General features: G+C 39.8%; 1 protein-coding gene across 8 annotated transcripts in view; it reads left to right on the top strand.

Annotated features, from left to right (window-relative positions):
• The first annotated feature begins 13,408 nt into the window (after positions 1–13,408).
• The window catches only part of Rfesd (Rieske (Fe-S) domain containing), a 34,006-nt gene continuing 28,924 nt past the window's right edge, over positions 13,409–18,490 (top strand). For 2 of the 8 annotated variants that reach the window (XR_005500308.2, XR_005500309.2), the window contains exon 1: positions 14,960–15,460. Coding sequence is in view for 1 of the 8 variants with exons in the window: in XM_039102503.2 (XP_038958431.1) it covers positions 15,434–15,460 (27 nt within the window). In the remaining 7 variants the exon portion in view is untranslated. Of the gene's footprint in view, positions 14,865–14,902; positions 16,033–18,490 lie in introns of those variants that run through there. The other 6 variants (XM_039102505.2, XM_006231706.5, XM_006231709.4 and 3 more) reach the window with 6 other exon arrangements.

Raw genomic sequence — 18,490 nt, 5'->3', positions numbered from 1 at the left:
AGGGCATGTAAAAAACTGTTACTTTGAACTTGTAACAGCTTACAGTATGAAACTTATTGCTTTGAACTTGCTATTAATATTCTTCTGTAACTTCCCTTTTAACATTCTATCTGTGAGGTAATTTTTTTCTTACACAGAGAGCTTTTTAGCTATAAGAAGACTGAAAGCAATAAGGGAAGTTGGTGGGGCTGTTTCCCCCTTTATCTGATGAGTTGTCTTTCTTATTCTTTTTCTCTCTGGTTCTGAAAGAGTTAATTAGCTCTGAGCTTCTCACCTAGCCACCAAGATGAAGGGGGTGGGGGGGCTGGGGCTGGCTTGACAGAGAAAGGCAGTCTACCAATAAATTCTTTTACTTAATTCCCCACTGCTAAACAGACATTACTGCTTATGTAAGCACAAATAATGAGAGGTAATGAGCTAAGTTTCCCCATTGCTTATTTAAGCATTGAGTATTAAGTTTTCAGGGTTTCAGCATACAACAGTAAGAAAGAGTTAAGTCTCCAGTGTTAAATAAAGCAGTGATTCATAAAGTAAAAATAAAGCACAGAGAGTTAAAGAGAAGAGAAGCCAGAGGTTTCCAGCCACAGAATAAAGGAGAAAGTGTTAAGTCTTCAGAAGCATCAGCTTCCAGGACAGAGTTACAAGGTTAAAGATATCAGTCTTTTGGCCTTTGTTCAACTCTGTGTTCCACCACAGCTTGGAACCCCAAAAGGCCGGGGCAAAAACTAAAAAGTTGTCAACAACAAAAGCTGATCTTCTTTGAACCCTAAGTGAAGGAGGTTGGAGGCTCTACCCCTGTCTGTGCTGCTGACAGAGCAGAAAACCCTGCTCACAATGTTCACAGCTTTTTCTGAAAGGTTTTGGGTGCTCTAACAGACAGACACTTCAAATCTAAAACATCACAAGTATACTGTCATTGGAAATATTCCACCAGGATTTGCAGACATCTCTCTGTTAAATATTTCCTTTTCTGCTTCATTGTTCACCCTATGCAGCTCTTCCCTTGGGCACCTGTAATGGATTTCTGGACTACCTTCACTTTGAGTCACCCAGTTCATGCTGAAAAAAATTTTTTTTGAATTTTTAAAAATGTTTATATATGTGTACTGTATTTACCTTATATACCTTCCTCAAGTTCATAACATCTTTTTCTTTCATTAATATTTTTACATATATATTTTTCAAAGTGTAAAAATAAAACCCAAATCAATTTAGTGTAACTTAGATGTTTTTAGGGCTGACCATTTGGCACGGGGCAAGCTGATTACCTCTCTCCACTATTCATAAGCCTCTCTAGGTCTTGATCTAGGGGAGGACCCTGTGAGATTTTCTTCATTCACAGGTCAATTGCTGTTGCAATGTTCAAATCCTGTTTAGGCAACAATATTGTTGAATATTGAGTGTGGCCTCCCTGTTACATAAAAAGCCCAATGGCCTGGTCTGCTGCTGTTACAATGTTTCTAGTCCCTCCTCTCCATTTCCCTTCCTTTGGGTTAGGATTGCATTGTAGATTCATTGCTTGGTGTTGGGCACCCACAGTCAGTTCTTCTTGTATTTTTACTCTGCAGAGCTTTCTGTCATGGCTACAAAAAGAAGCTTCTTTGATGAGGGGTGAAAACTACACTTACCTGTGGGCATCAGGATAAGTACATTAAATGCAGCTAACCATTATACTGGTTTAGGGAAGGGGTTAAACTTGAAAATGTTAACATATTTCAACTTTAGTTTTTAATAGTATTGTAAATAGTTATAATTTATTAAGTGGTTTCCATGAAACAGGCATTGTGTTTGGCATTTCACAAGCACTAACTCATGAAAACCCCACAACAAGCTGGAAGGCACATCTTATCATCACCTCCAGTTTAAGGAACTGGAGAGAAAGATAAGCTGTCCATGTCCAGACAGCTTTTAAGTGGCAAAGCTTATCTCTTTGCTGCTGTTATCTGAAAATATAGTAGAAAAATTTTGTGGGTGTTTTTTTTTAAGATGCAACCTTCCTTTGCATCAATACACACCATCAGGAAGAAGCTGGGAGGGAGGATGTTGGGTAAACGAAACCAAAACAACATCAATTCCTGACTTGTTCTAAAGAACAAAATTATATTTTGGACAAACAACCAATGACCATCAGGATTTCTCATCATCTCAGCTTCTAAACAAATCAAGTAAAGAACTCACTTGCTGGAAATGAAGAAGCATATCACTTAGTCTACCAAATCTACTCTTCCCTGCTCAGCCATACATGCCTGCTCAGCCAAAGACCACATCTCGAAGTCCTCTTTGCTCCTAGATATAGCAAGTGACTCAGTTCTGGGCTGTGGAATGTGGTAACAGTAACGTTTGCTTTCCAGGCATGGGCTCTGCCATGTGCTTTTTTTCTCCCACTGGCCACCACTCATGGTGGGACAGTGACTCGGGTTTATCCACACAGACAAGGGAGCGGAAGAACCAAACTGCATTTACCTATGCTTGAGTCATCTTACAGTAAAGATAAACAAGGTTCTTGCCTGTTTATGACTGAACTACTGTTTGTTAAGGACTGGGCTATGCCCCACCTATAATCTTAACTACAAATTGTTCTGTATCTCCTGTTCCAGGAATGGCAATAATGTCTTTGTTTTAGGAGATCATTATGACTAACTTGTTATGCTTATGTTCTGTTCCTGTAACCCTGCCTATTTTGTGAGTCAACTCTGCCCCCCTTAGAAACCTCCTACCCCTGAGCTACAAAAACCCTGTCTTTCTCATGCTCAGGGTTTCTCTCCAAAATGCTGATATAGAATGAAACAATTAGCTAGCCAGACAAAGTCCACCCCTAAAATAAATCTTGTTTTAATTAGATAATCCTAGATTTGGTGTTTCTCCTTACACTTTTCAGGCTTAAAAGAAACATTCTGGAACATGACAGAGCACCAATAGGAATGCAATCTGGATGTTTTGGAATCTTGTGGTACAAAGGCAAGCCAGCCTAGACCGAGGATCATATGAGACTGTACATGTCATCCTTAAGCTACTGCATTTTGTGGGGGTTTGTTTTTGTTACAATAGATAAACTTTTCCTTTGCATAATATTCCAAGGATCTATTAAATTAGACAAAGATATGGTTCATTCCTCAGTTTTCTGCTCCAGGAGCTGTCTAAGTTTCCAGGAAATGCTGGTGTGAATTACATGGGCACAAAATTACACTATGACGCTCCTTAGGGGCTTAAGGATGATCTAGAGCTTGACCTGTGACCATAGCCAAACTGCATTTATGAGGAATTTGCTCTATTTGCCTTAAAAGATGTCCATTAATGTCAGAAGAGACTTTGTGTCCATCTAAGCGTGTTAAAGAAACCTCATTCACAGTACAGAGCAGCGGTCAGACACAGCGTCTATGGGACCCATTGTTAACTCCCATGTCTTTCCTGTCCTTTAGCAGAAGCTAGTTTTATTCAGGATCAACATATTCATATGCTGTGCTGAGTAACAGAATACTTCAAACCTTATGGCATAAAATAACCATTATTTGATTATGTTCATGGATTCTGTAGAGCTGGAGATCAGACCAAGTACTTGTCTGTGTGGAGCTTTGTCTTGGAAGGAAGAAGTGGAAGAGTCTGTAGTCACTCGAGAGTTTCTAACTTTGTACAAATAGCCCCTTCGATACGCAAAAGCTGGGCTCATCGGAGCCTATTGACTAGAGTGCTCACATGTGCTTCCAAGTGGCCTCAAGAGAGACGGACTTACCAGACATGCAAAGACGGCATACTAGTGGTAAAGCAGAAGCAGTAAGATGCTGTCCCACTGCCTCAGAACCCAGGCAGCATTGTTGTCTCTGTGCCCTACTGATCAAAGCAGTCACACATCTGCCAGATGAATAAAGAAGTGGATACAAATCATTTCTTCTCATGGAAGGAATCTTCCTCATAACCATTCAGGAGTTGTTTAACAATAAAAGCCCTCTCCAACCGGAGTAAGATAAAAGCCCTTGAAATTAGGAAGTCCAAGAACACAAAATGGTTTTGGGAAGAGCTGAATGAATCCAGTCACAGAAAATACATCACCAGAAACATGTGTTCTTCCTCTCAGCTTTCCCTTTCTTAGACTGTCTCATTCTGAGTCTCTGCTCCCACAAAAATCAAGGGCTTTTTAACAACATATAGTTCAATGCAGCCAATAGAAAGACACCATCATATATTATTTAAGACCAGCAAAGATCACAGGACCAACCATGCTCACTTGAACATGTGACAAAATTTGCATTATGGGCACATGCTTTTTAAGAACGATAAATATCAGGCCTTCCTGGGGCTTCTGGCAGGAGAGTTGATCTACATCATTGTACTTGAGGTAATACTAAATAAAGGATCTGGGTAATGAATACTAGATATTCGATGTGCAAGATTCTAGCTTTACCATTCTGACCACTGTGTTAGCTGCATTCAACTGACTTTAAAGATACATTTTGAATTTCTAAACCAACGTTTTATTTTTACTGAGCATTTCTATTACTGTAATATCTACTATATTTATATATTATATATAATATATAAGTAATACATACATATACAAGTATATTAGGTATAAATATATTATTATGTATTTAAAATGTAGATACCAAAACCTTACCCCATGCAAGAACATTCTACAGTATACTCCTCTGTGATAATGTTATGGCCCTGACATTATTATGAGAAATAATTTCATAGTCATATGTTTGGAACATTAGGTTAAAGAGATTTTGCCTCTTTTTTAAGCTTTTTATTATAGAATATACAAAACACTGAGAGTGTAATACAAAAGAACACCCACACATTCAGCACTGAATTGCAACAGTTGTTAGCATTTGCTATGTTTGCTTTTGTGTTCACGTTGGTGACAGGGATAAGCTGACGAGCTCTCGCAGGCATCATGAGCTCATCTCATTACACTTTGCTCTGCCTCTGAGCACACAACTGCTAAGACATTCTTACATAACTCCAAAAGCATGATCGTGCTTAAGGAAAGTAGCAAGAATTTTTCTTAATACCTGTTTTTAAAACGTTTTATTGATTCTTTGTGAGTTTCACATCATGTATCCCAGTCCCACCCATCTCTCTGTCCCTTCGTATTTGCCCTTGCAACTCCCCGAAAAAGAAAATAAAAAACAAAATAAACAAAACAAAACAAAGCATAGAAAACATCTTGTGGAATTTGTAGTGTGACACAGGGTGTCGCACAGAACAACACTGTCCACATATCTTCACTTGCAAATGTTCATTGCAACGAAGTCATTGGTCTGGTTTGAAACCTCTGGCTTCTGTGACACCATTGACACTGGATTCTCCTGATTACCCCGCAGGTACTCTGTGTCAAGGAGATTCTGCAGCTTTGGATCTGCAGGATTGGTCCTTCCAAGGGCTCCAACAGTTCCTAGGTAAGGTAGATGTTGATCCAACCCATAGCCTGGATCTGTGCCTGGGTAGTAGCTAAGCTGGTCAGCCTCCCAGCTCTCCCATACGCATACCACCGGGCCAAACTTTCTAGCACTGCCCCAGTTATATTACCCAGTGCTGCAGTTGTCAAGGCACGGGGCCAGCTCACCTCAGTGAGCATCCCTTACTGTGCTGCCCAGGCAAAGTACAAGGCCAGCTCTGCAGAGTGCTGTAGCCACTGAGAATGGAGTCATCTCTGCACAGCCCCTGCATATTACTATGGTCTCTGGCAGCAGTCCAGAACAGGGACATCTGCATAGTCTTCAGTGACACTGACCCCTGCTGCTACATGGCCACAGACCCAGATATAGCCCTTAAGGGTAGCACAGCCTGGGACTCCAACCTGGAGGCAGGGCAGGTCACCCACTACTGGCCACTCCTCTCCACCTTCTTGTCTCCAGCCACATTTCTCTTCATTTTAGTCGAACTGTTCCACCTCTCTTTCTCTCCCATCTGTGAACCACATTCTAGCACATTGTAGTGGCTCTTGCTGCAGGTGAGCCATGGCTGGTTGGTGGCCTCTGGGTGTCGTCCACTTACTTGAGCCATGACTAATAACTTTTATACTCAGTTCACAACTACATGTTCTCTGTGTCAGTATAACTTGAACTTTTCCCTTTGAACTCAAATCTAATGGTAATCCATCCACTTGACTCTATTGTTTTGTTCAAACAATCTTTTGACCTCTTAAAAAATGATGCTGTATATTTAAAGAAACTACTTATCTTATGAGCCTTTTAAAAATCTTTCTTTTATACTGATCGTGTGTGTGTGTGTGTGTGTGTGTGTGTGTGTGTGTGTGTGTGTGTGTGTGTTTATAAGTGGGCACTTATACAGTGTGCCATGAACCATCTTTGGAAGACAGAGGACATCTTTCAGGAGTTGGCTCTCTCCTTTCACCATGTAAGTTGAAGATACAGAATTCAAGTCATCAGACTTTACAATTAACCCATCTCACCAACCCAGCTGCACATTCTCTTGTTGCTAAAATATCAGCTCTCACCCTGGCATGGGCATACCAGTCATTTAGTAAACAGTGGGAATATTCTTTAAAGCATATAAACATATCCTACCAACTCAGAACTACATTTATTTCAAATTCATCTTCCCCTTAGGCTAAACTCAAAAGCAAATGGCAAAAGGAAAAGAGACAATGAATCTAATCTCTTGAAACTAAATCATTACTTTCACAGATTTTACAAAGATATTCTACCACTATTATTTCTATTTCTTCCCACTTTAAACAATTTAGTTTTAAAACAATTTAGTTTTAAATTCTGATTTTAAAATCAGAAGAAGAGAAATAGCCAGGTAAACACTATCCTAACTGGGGACCTAGGGTGTAGAACCATAGAGTCTCATAGTAGTCTGATAGGGTCGATGACAATGTCGTTGTACAATGAGGCAAACTCTAATGAGGTGAGAAAGGACAAAGGGCTCAAAGCTTATCTTTGTTAGCCAATCAGGAGGAAATATCAGACAAATTCAAATTGAAGGGCATCAAAACAGTTAACGTTGTTGAGCATAGTAGCTCACACCTGAAATCTCAGTTACTTAAGAGGCAGGGGCATAAGAAAAGTTCTTGTCTCAAAAAGGAGAAGAGAGGGAGAAGTTATTCATGCCATAAATGTTTTTTTTTCTTTTTTTTTCTTTTTTTTCTTTTTTTTATTTTTTATTTTTTTTTATTAACTTGAGTATTTCTTATATACATTTCAAGTGTTATTCCCTTTCCCGGTTTCCGGACAAACATCACCCTCCCCCCTCCCCTTCCTTGTGGGTGTTCCCCTCCCAAACCTCCCCCCATTGCCACCCTCCCCGCATAGTCTAGTTCACTGGGGGTTCAGTCTTAGCAGGACCCAGGGCTTCCCCTTCCACTGGTGCTCTTACTAGGATATTCATTGCTACCTATGGGGACAGAGTCCAGGGTCAGTCCATGTATAGTCTTTAGGTAGTGGCTTAGTCCCTGGAAGCTCTGGTTGCTTGACATTGTTGTACTTTTGGGGTCTCGAGCACCTTCAAGCTCTTCCAGTTCTTTCTCTGATTCCTTCAACGGGGGACCTATTCTCAGTTCAGTGGTTTGCTGCTGCATGCCATAAATGTTAAGAAAACACTGAATAGCTTGTGTTGTTGCAAAATCAGGCTTCACTTTCAGAGCTTCTAGTTTTATTAATAAAAGAATTTAAAAATGAATTTAGAAGTTATTTAGGCTTGTGACCAGCATCTGCAAATAACCTGGAAGAAAGAAAAGAAAAAGCTACTGTCTTTTGAATTAGAACTTGGAAAGCGGCAGGCTTAACAGTACTGTGTGGCAGAAACTACCTAAGCAGGATCATGGAGAAGAACTTCTGAGAAGTAAAAGCATACTTTTTCATTAAATACATAGTTATACCTCCCACCTTATCAGATGTTCTGTAAGGTGAGCCTCTGGATAGGTGGTAGGCAGGCAGGCCCTGCTGAATTCACTTTAACCAAAGAGACAGGAGTAAGTAATGTTTTAATCTTCAGAGCAGATTAGAATTCAATGTTTCTACCCAACACCAAATGTAGAACTCAGAATCTATTCTTTTGACCATAAGAAAATATCTTTCCTTGATAGGCCTCAATAAAGTCCTAATATCTCACCCTCTTCATATGGTATTTTAAATCTGGAGGTGCAGTTGTGATATTTCCCTTTCTAGTGTTACCAGGAAAATAGAAGATAGAGTCTGAAACTGTCCATGAGAGAGGACGTCCATCTCCAACGGCCTCCAAGATTGTTAATCCCTTTAACACTCGCTGTAAGAGCTGAATCTGAAATGATTTAAGAGATGGATTGAAATTGGAGTATGGAAGGCTTTAGGGCTGATGGTTGGCCTTGGAAGGTAGTCATGGGAATCCAGATAGTTGGAATTAGGTTCTGGATGGACTGTGAACAAAAGGAGATAACATTAAGGTAGCAGCTTGAATGTACAAGGTCCAGCAACTATATCATTACTACTACAACTATAGCTACAACTCTTTCCAACCCTGAAAACTCCAAGATCCAGCTGCAAAGCCGCACCACAAGGAGTAGGCATCTGGACTGCTCTTGCTCATGTTCACTTTCCAGCAAGCTGTGTGAAAGAAGACAAAAAATTAAAAAGCAATCAAACAGACAACCAGATTTGGAACTAGAGCACTGAAATACCACTTCCGGCATTTTTGGCTTCCAGCCAAGACAGAACAAAGACCATATCTAACCAAGGACAAGAATAGAACTGCTTGTTTTCAAGGTCCCTGCCTGGCTGGTTCATTAATTTAATCTTAAAGAAACATGGCATCTAAATATAGTCTTGGGTTTGAGAATTGAGCTTGAGAATTAGATAATAGGAAGGAATTCTGGCTATCTTCCTGACTTTATGATGTAGAAAATACCTTTGTGTTCAGGAAATACACCCTAAACACTAGGGACTGATAGGACCTCAGAGTGGGCCCAGACATGGAGGAAACCTGAAGTCTGAGTTATATTAACATCACTACTTCTAATAGCAGCACATGTTACTCTACCCACTGTTGTCTGAAAGTCTAGTATACTTACTGAAAGACAGCCTTTCTATAGTCTCATCTTAGCTGTGCCTGGTCCCTAAGGTCTTTGTCTTTTTTTGGTCTTTCTTCATTTGCTAAGAGTGTAGATGGCAGGCATTCTGGGCACTGCTCAAGGTCAGGAAGCAGCAGCTTACATTTAGAGGTCCTTTACTGAAACTCCTTAGCTCTGTGTGCGTTTGTTAAGCCAGGCTTGGTATTCAAGATTTGCTACAGAACTAGTGCAAATCCCTGGTGAAACCTGTGTTTCTCCATCTCCTACTGGGAGCTGTGTATTCATTGCAGAATGTTAGGTCACAAATTTTACCAGAAAGAATGAGAAATATTTCACCTGCTCACTTCTGATGTATGTGGCTGAGTAGTTGCTCTCTTATGCAGGATATATGCCCGAAAGAGGATAGAGTGGGGTTTGTTCTTTAAAAAAGGACCACAGTTAAGAATGTCTACTTGCATATGTAAATTTAATTCCAGAGGTTGTTAGCAAGATTCTTTAAATACATATTTAACCCATCCCAACTGAGATGTTTATTGTTCTCTTTCCTTCTATTCTCAGCTGGTTCTCTCAGAAAAGAAAGTTGGTATGGTCTTCTCAAAGTGCAACAGAAATAGAAGACAATGATACCTACAAGGTACTGTCAGTAGCTGAAAAATGAGGGACAGTTAACCCAAGTGTATTTTCAGAAGTAGAATTGAACAGCATTAGCTCTGGCTTAGCTGTAAGGATGATATCAGGGGACAAAGGAGCCGTCTCATGAGTGGTTAGAGAGTGTTCTTAACTCCAGTAATGAAAGCACAGAAATGTGTGCAATGTGCTTGCTAAAGGAAGTCTGCTAGAGAATTGTCACTCAGCATTTTTATCAGAATCCACAAATTTGCACTTCTTTGTACCCTCTGTCTCCATATGTAACAATTTTGACTTTCCCCAGGCTTATGGTAGAGACCAAGATGTTCTTAGCATAATATCCCTTTTACATAGGTGACCAGAGATGGGTGTTTCTAAAAAGTTCATTTTACTAGCTTCACCCTTGGCTGATGTTTTGGAAGTTGCCAAGCTGAAAATTAATATTTTAATTTTGAACATAATGGAATTGGATATAATTATGAGATATCAGATTAGACTATGCCAAATAGTCAACAATCCCAAATTTTCAATCCCTATGGTGATTACTCCGTTGTCAATTTGATTAGACTGAGAACCACCTACCAGGTTAGTAGAGGCTACCTACAAGAAAGTTTCTGAGAAAGAGTCCTGAAATCCTGGGATCATGATGGTAGGACCTAAAAAGTTGATGAACCCCTTGATGAAGCCATAATACGAGACCCTCACTGAATTCCCCTCCTCTCTGATTGCCATCTGCCAAATACTGAGGAACATCCTCTGCACATAGGCTTATTGTCCACTCGCCTGGTGGCATTATTCACCTTCTGAAATCAGAGTTAAGAGAGCCTTCCTTCCTCATGTCTTTCCTGCCATCTTTCTTCCCCTCTTCCCTCCATCTTCACCCTTCCTTCCCCTCTGCCTCCCTTCCTTTCCTTCTTCCCTTCTTCTCTTCCTCACCATGTTGTTTTGTTGAATATTTTGTCATTGCAGGCAGAAAACTAACTAATCTGGTCCCTCAGTACAACAAAAGTTCATTTTTTTTCACCAAAATCTTATGTCTTTTGCAGTTTGACAGAAGTTGGTGGATTGCAACATGAGTGAGAAATGGAGAAGCATGTAATCTTTGTTATCTGGAGTTACTTGGGGACCCAGGTTTGTGGTGCTTCTAAATCTGTAGTGTCTGTCTTTCATTCTTGTGACAGGTGAAGGGGTAACTCCCAAGGTCTCCTACTAAGCTTTTCTCTTTTGGTCTAGGGATGCACAAACTGCATTTTCAGCCACAATTGTATAATCAGCTTGTAGGCAGGGCTGTGAGTTTATTAGATTCTGAGTAAACACCACTGTTTCTGTCATGGTACCTGGCTACGTGTGAACTGTGGGGATAAGGTTTGGGAATTACAGGACGTAAGATGCATTGAAGTATACTGTGGAGGTCTGAAGGAGAATCCCCCCATAGGCTCATGTATTTGAGTACTTGGTCCCTGGTTGTTAGAACCACTTGGGAAGGATTAGGAATTGTAGTCTTGTTGGAGGTGTATCACTGTGAAGTAGGGTGAGCTTTGAGGTTTCAAAAGACGGATGAGATTCCTAGTGCCCCCTCCTCCCTCTCTCTGTCAAGATACAAGCTCACCACCTCCTACCTCCACCTCTTTGCTCCTGCATCATGAACTTTCTAAAACCGTAAGTCAAATTAAATGTGTTATAGCCTGGCTTGGTCTTGGTGTTTTATACAGAATAGGAAAGTAACACAGTAAGGCAAATACCCTCATTTTTTGTGTCTGTGTAGTTTGTGTCACAAGACAGCTAGCTTCAATATTTTCTTTTGCATTTGTAGGAAATTCAGTCTGGTGAATATTCTTCAAATCTTATAGTAGCACTCAACTTAGCCTTCACCAGCTTACAAAACTAATGATGGTAAAGTTCTGTAAGGGGAGGGGTGTGGTACCTGGAAAATCTGTTTAAAAGCAGACTGCTACTCAGTACAGAGGGCTTGGACTCCCCAAAGTTTAGAAGAGACCCTTGAAATTGCCCCCAGAATACAGGATACAGAGGAAAAGTCACTGTGTTCTGATTTCACAAACACCACTGGGTGTCACTAGTAAACTAAAGTTAGAAACACTGGAGAGTAACAACAACCACAGACAAAAACCCATGGAGATGTGAAAACACGTAAATCATGCCCACTAAGTAGAAAGTGCCTCAAGATGGCCATAGACAGCATTAAAGGGAGCAAGAGGAGTTGTGAATTTTACTCAGTTGTAAAGATTTTCACACACACTTAAGGGGTGTGCTACTACCTAGTGTATTATGATGGTGCACACATGATTTTGTATGTTCATATGTGTGCATCTGAGAAGTAGAGAGATGCAATTTATTCTACTATCCATTACAACTTTCAAAGCATTTAATATTAATACTTTCATAAAGATAATAGAAAAATTTCTCTTTATATAGGTGTGTTTACTGGAGTGTTGAGTTGGAAACAGATTGAAGGACAACGTATTTAAAATATGTATCCCTTTAAAATTGTCAGATTAGGTTATGCAAAAGAAAACTTTTTGTTACTTACTGAAATCCATATTTAATTATTTGGTGACACAAGCTGTATGTGTGCTTTATGTGTCACAAACAGAACTGGGGACAGGGGCTGGAGAGGGGGTGCAAGAGGGTTCCTAGAGGAACTAATCCAGAGGACTCAGGTGCAGTCCTCAGCACACACATGGCAGCTTGCAACCATTTGTAATTCCAGTTTCAAGGGCTCTAATGCCCTCCTCTTACCTGTCAGGGCACCTACATGCATGTTGTCACACACACACACAGGGACACATAAAATAAATATTTTCAGAAATCAGGACTGCAGGTAGATAAAGCAAATATTTCATTTTTAAAAATAGTTTTAAAATGATAATTACCACTGAACTAAATAGTGAAAAGGAAGATTGCGGTAGTTTGAATATGCTTGACCCAGGGAGTGGCACTATTAGGAGGTGTGGCTTTGTTTGAGTAGGTGTGGCCCTGTTGGAAGAAGTGTGTCTTTGAATGTGTGGCCTTTAAGACCCTTGTCTTAGCTCCCTGGAAGTCAGTCTTTTCCTGTCTACCTCTGGATGAAAGATGTAAAACTTTCAGCTTCTCCAAACCCTCATCTGCCTCTATACTGCCATGTTCTGCCTTGATGATAATGGATTGAACCTCTGAACCTGTAAGCCAGCCCCAGTTAAGTGTTCTTTATAAGAGTTGCCTTGGTGGTGGTGTCTGTTCACAGCAGTAAAACCCTAACCAAGACAAACATTGTTCTATAAAATACCACTGGTTATCCTAAAACTATACAGTGAACAGAATAGTATGAAGGAAACTAGCATTGAACTATTATTCGGGGATTCTCTGAGTTTTATTTGTTGGGGCTCATTTTGTAAATATTTTGATATTTGTGTGCACACACCTGTAAGTGCTGTGACTTCAGAGACCTTGGAGGGTAATTTTGAGAGAATCACTTGAGCTCACAAGTCTGAGACCAACCTGGATAACACAGCAAAACTTTGTCCTGAAAGAAAAAATATGTATGCAACACACCAGGATAAGTGAACAAGATCCCTGAGTCTCAAGAACTCCAATCCTTTGGGACACTGAAATCACTGTTAGTATGTTAAATACAGGCTTCAATGTTCAATTTGGGGTTCACAGCAGAATCACTTTGGAAGTTAAAAATATATTGAATCCCTTCTACAATTTTTACTTCATTGATCTGGTGTACTGGGCAAAGTTGTGTTTGTTTTTTGTTTGGTTGTTTTTTTTTTGTTGTTGTTGTTTCTTGTTTTTAATTGCTAGGCAAACCTAAAGCCTAGGTTCTGAGCAATGCACCAAAGGATCATTGATTTTTTTTTTAATAAATCAATCTTTTTTTTCTTTCTTTCTTTTTTTTTTTTATTAACTTGAGTATTTCTTATTTACATTTCGAGTGTTATTTCCTTTCCTGGTTTCCGGGGCAACATCCCCCTAGCCCCTCCCCCTCCCCTTTATTTATTATGTATACATCATACAGCTTTCTGCCTGCATTGCATGTATGCCTGCAGGCCAGAAGAGGGCATCAGATCTCAATACAGATGGTTGTGAGCCACTATGTGGTTGCTGGGAATTGAACTCAGGACCTCTAGAAGAGCAGACAATGCTCTTAACCTCTGAGCCATCTCTCCAGCCCCCATTGATTTTTTTCTTTTTAAAAATGTTTATTATTCTGTGTGAGCAGGGACATGCATGCTACAGTATAGTTTGTGGAGTCAATTCCTTCATCATTAGATAGGTTCTGGAGCTACAACTCAGGATGACAGGTTTAAAAGTACCCTTATTACATGAACCATCTTGCTGATCTTTTTAAAAAACAAAAACCAAACCAAAACAAACAAAACAAAAAAACCCCAACAACAATATCAAAAAATTCCCGGGGTCTCTCTGTTGCCCAACACTTGGGTTCAAGTGATCCACCTCAGCCCCAACAGTAGCTGGCTCTACAAGTGCTTGCCATGTGCCAGTTTACAGAGAATACTTGCAAACCTGTTTAGTTTTCACCTCTGAGCAAGTATGAGGAATTCTTATTGTGTTGCTTTCAATGTAATACAAAAAGAGAAATAGGCAGTTAAAAAATTGAAAATGAAAACACACCATCTTCCCTTAAATCTACTAATTTTTAAAAGCTTAAATATATATAGATACTTATCCTATTTGTATCTCAAACAGTAAGTTATTTGTATTAAAGAGCATATTAATAGGGGAACCTGTATGATGTGTTCATTATAGTATGGAATTGGACCTTTGGCTTAGTAGTATATAGCTGTAAAGTTTTCCTACGGTCTAGGTATTATTTCGTTACTATACACAATCCTGTACGTGGATTATGCGCGCCATGAGGCTTCTTCTGCCTTTATTTTTTACAATGTACATTCTTAGGCATGAGATTGCTGAGTGCATTTAAAATTTGAATAAATTTAGAGTGAGACCAATAATCGTTCTTTAAAAAAAGGAAATGATCTCACTTATGGTGGAAGAGCAGGGTAGGTTGGCTGTCACCATCAAACCAACTCCGCCAGAGCTAGAAAATCCCAGAAACGCGGCCCCAGACTGGGGGTAGACAGTACTTCCTAGTACGTGACCCTTGCCCCGCCCCTCCAGCCCCGCCTCGCGCAGGCGCACGACGCAGAAGATAGGGGTGGGGGAGCTATAGTGTACAGGGCGGGGCGAGAACCCCAGCACTGTAAGTTGAGTTCTCGCGGTGCGGGAAATGGGTGCGGGCGGGGGGCGGAGCTTCCTAGTATGCTGCTTCCGGTGGTACGGAGGCCGGGCCTGGACTTCATCCGGCTGTCGGCGCAGTTCGGTGTCTTCGGGTGTCTGAGCTGGGAGCGTTTGGTCCCTCGCGGGGAGGTGTTCCGTAATGGCTCGGCCTCCGGAAAGAGCTTCAGTGTACTTTTCACCTTGACAGTTGGGCCGCCACCGGGATCTGCAGCCATTTAAACACGCTTTCCCGCACCTGTGCACGTAAATTATGAAAGTTGATCCTTCTGATGTCCCACGCACCCCAAAAAGTTCTCCCGGGATGGCCTTCCGGACTGCTGCTGGATGCAGTGATGTCCCTGGCGCCGCTCAGTCTAGCAGCTGCGCAGGCTGTCTTAGCCAATAAAGCTGGTGTTAGAACTGCAAAAGCCACGGGGGGTGGGGGGGCGGCTATCTTGCGTTTCCTGTGGTTGCACCAAACTGTATATTAGTAGAGGTAATGGCATTAACATGCTTTTCGTCTGCACACCCTATGTATGATACAAGCCTCTTATGAAGCAGTCCGGGATTCAGACCCAGGTGAAACTCCTTGTCACCGTTAACATTAGACATTGGCATTAATTTGCTCAGCTGCATGGCTTCATTAAATTGGGCAAGTGTTTTACTTTAAATATTTGTGAACACAATCTTGTACATTAGCATTCCTAGATTTAAATTTGCAACCATCTTTTCTGATACCTGTATGCATTGGGAATATAAAAGGCTCTCTATACATTTTTGCTGAACGATTTTTGTGGCTTTCAAGATGATTTTCTTTCAGGCCACATTTTTTTTTTTTTTTTTAATAAATCGCTGGCTGCTAGTCAAACGAAAGTTACACCAAATATCATGAGTTTACGGATATTTAATTTTGTGAGGAGTAATGAACATTTTAACCCTAACCCTAACCCTAACCTGCAAAGTGTCCATGCAGTAGTCAAATGTAGCTAGTCATGTGTATCATCAAACTGCTACTGGCTAAGGCATTTCCCTTCCATGAGCCTAAAAGCAAGGATATCACCCTGGAGATAAGCATTGTGATAATGTGCAGGCCAAGTCCCCACTCTTGGTGTAGAACCCCTTAGTCATTGCTCAAGAGGAGTGACGTGAATGTGAGTACCTTTAATTTCATGTCTTTTGTCTCTTGTGACTATACTTAAAATGAATTATCTACATTAGAAAGGTGTTTAAAACTGATGGGGCCATCCTCTTATCTAAAAGTAGTAGTTTTATGTGGAATTCTCACTTTAAGAAACCTAATTTTAGGTTTCTTACAACCCTAAACAACAAAACAGAAGGAAATCATTTATTCCTCAAATTGGGTAGTTGTCTAATTTTATACTTTTATTTATTTAAAGGAATCAGTTTATCTTAGCTCTATTGCACACATGGTGACTAAGGTTAATAGTATTGTATTCTTGAAAAACTTAAAATGCTTGAATGCATGTAAATTATTCTTATCACAATATGTTAATTATGTATGGCAACTCACTTTTCAATAACCTAGATTTAGTCGTTCCACGGTGTATGTGTATGTTAGGTTATATTCTGTAAATACATACAATTTTATGTCAGTGTAAAAAAGCTACACTTTTTAAAAAGATTCTATTTTTTTTTAAATACAGGAACTATATGTAGGCATATTAGCATTAGCGATGCCTGAACAGTTTTTATCAGAGTAAGAAAATTTAAATTCTTAAAGATGAACACATGAACTCATTGTCTGAAGGGATTGTGATATTTGCAGTATTTAATTAAGAACAATATGGGTGTTAATTTTAACTAAAAAAAGTAAACTATTATTTGATAAGGAACACTTTCCTAAGCATGTACAAGGCTATAATCATAATTCTCTGAAACTGTTATCAGTAGACAGAGCCTCTCTGTTCCTTTCTTATCAGCCCCTTCAAGTTCTAAACGTCCTATGTGCAAACACTGAAATTTGAGGGAAGTTTGTATTTGCTTTTATTTGTTTGCTTGTCAGGAGTGGTTGACTTTAAGAGTTAGTCTACATTTATTGGACTTTTGTTAGCTTTTGGTGTGTGTTGTGGGTGGTTAACTTCTAATCTAGTACTAAGTTTTGATATAAGATACACAAAAGTCTAAAAGAGTTGATTCTTGATCTATGTGCAGGTAAATGCTCTAATACAAACCTCTATTTTTCTTGACTTTGCAACAAAGGCATAAAGTAGTATTCAACTTAAATACTACAAAGAATAATTTTAAATATAAGAATTAACATTTTTGAGGCTTTTAAGAGTATGTTTTTATTCTTGCTTTTTTCTTTTGTTTATCCTGTAAATGTATTCATAGGGGCTGGTGAGATGGTTCAGCAGTTAAGAGCACTTGCAGCTCTTCCAGAGGACATAGACTTGATTCCCAGCACCCGCATGTCAAATTTTAAACTGTAACTCCAGTTCTAGGGGATCTAATGCCCTCTTCCAGCCTTCTGTGGCACCTAACCACCTGACATGCACACGGTGTACAGACATACATGTAGGCAAAATATCAAGACTAATAAAATAGTAATGAAAATATTTTAAGAGCATGTATTCATGAATAACATTTGGTTTTATGTGCTTTTGCACATGATTAAAAACTGAAAGCTTTTCACATTTTAAAATGAGTCTATTTCTACAGCTATACAACATTCCATTGGATGGATATACAAATTATTCATCTTGCTACTAATGGTCTGTGTTGTTTCCTGTCCTTTGTTGGTGTAGTCATTCTTCCAACAGTCCTCAGTGGCGTATAAGGTCGAGACTGTTCTGCTTTCCTGGGGGATGCCATGCTGCATCAGCATTAGCTTATGTCATCACAAGGGGTCATGCCACATTCTTGCCAGTCTTCTATCATCTTTTGCTGCTCTATTCTAGCAAAAAATATTCTAGTTTGGGGCTTGCTTTTCATTTTCTTTCATTTTCCTGATGAGATGAACATATTCACATGTGACCATTGGCCAGGAGGAGTTCTTCATCTGTGAACTCTTTGGTCATGTCTTCTCTATGTTTTCTCTTTGCTTTTTTTTGGCATTTCTTACTGTGTCCATAGGAGTTCTTCATATATTCTGCATCTTATTTTTGTGGGGGTGTATGTGTGACAAATTTAATAAGATTTCTTTACTTTTACTTCAGCCTAGTTCCCTTTTCTTTACTTGCTTGTTTCTTTGTTTTCTTATCATTTTGGTTTTGTGTTCTTTCCATGGAATCTGATAAGGCTGTAGATCCAGCTTTGAAGGTAATGTTCCCATTAGGAATTTGTATATTTGACCAAATCAAGCAAAACCAGGTGACTAGAGAAATAGGAAGTTCCAGCTTCCTCTCAGACACAAATAATCACCACCACCTACCACCACCACCCCCAATGATAGTAATATCCCCTTTACCCTTTTCTTTTAAGACAGATTCTCACTATATATTCCCTGACTGGTCTGAGACTCACTATATAGAGTTCAGTCTAGCCTTGAACTCAGAGATCTGCCCGTCACAGCCTCAGAGTGCTGGGATTAAAAATGTATGCTACCACAACTGGCCCCTCACTTTTTTTTATTAAAATTATTTTTGCTAT

This window comes from Rattus norvegicus, chromosome 2 (assembly GCF_036323735.1).
Source record: "Rattus norvegicus strain BN/NHsdMcwi chromosome 2, GRCr8, whole genome shotgun sequence".
NCBI classification, from domain to species: Eukaryota; Metazoa; Chordata; class Mammalia; order Rodentia; family Muridae; genus Rattus; species Rattus norvegicus.
This window is presented reverse-complemented; position numbering and strand designations above follow the sequence as displayed.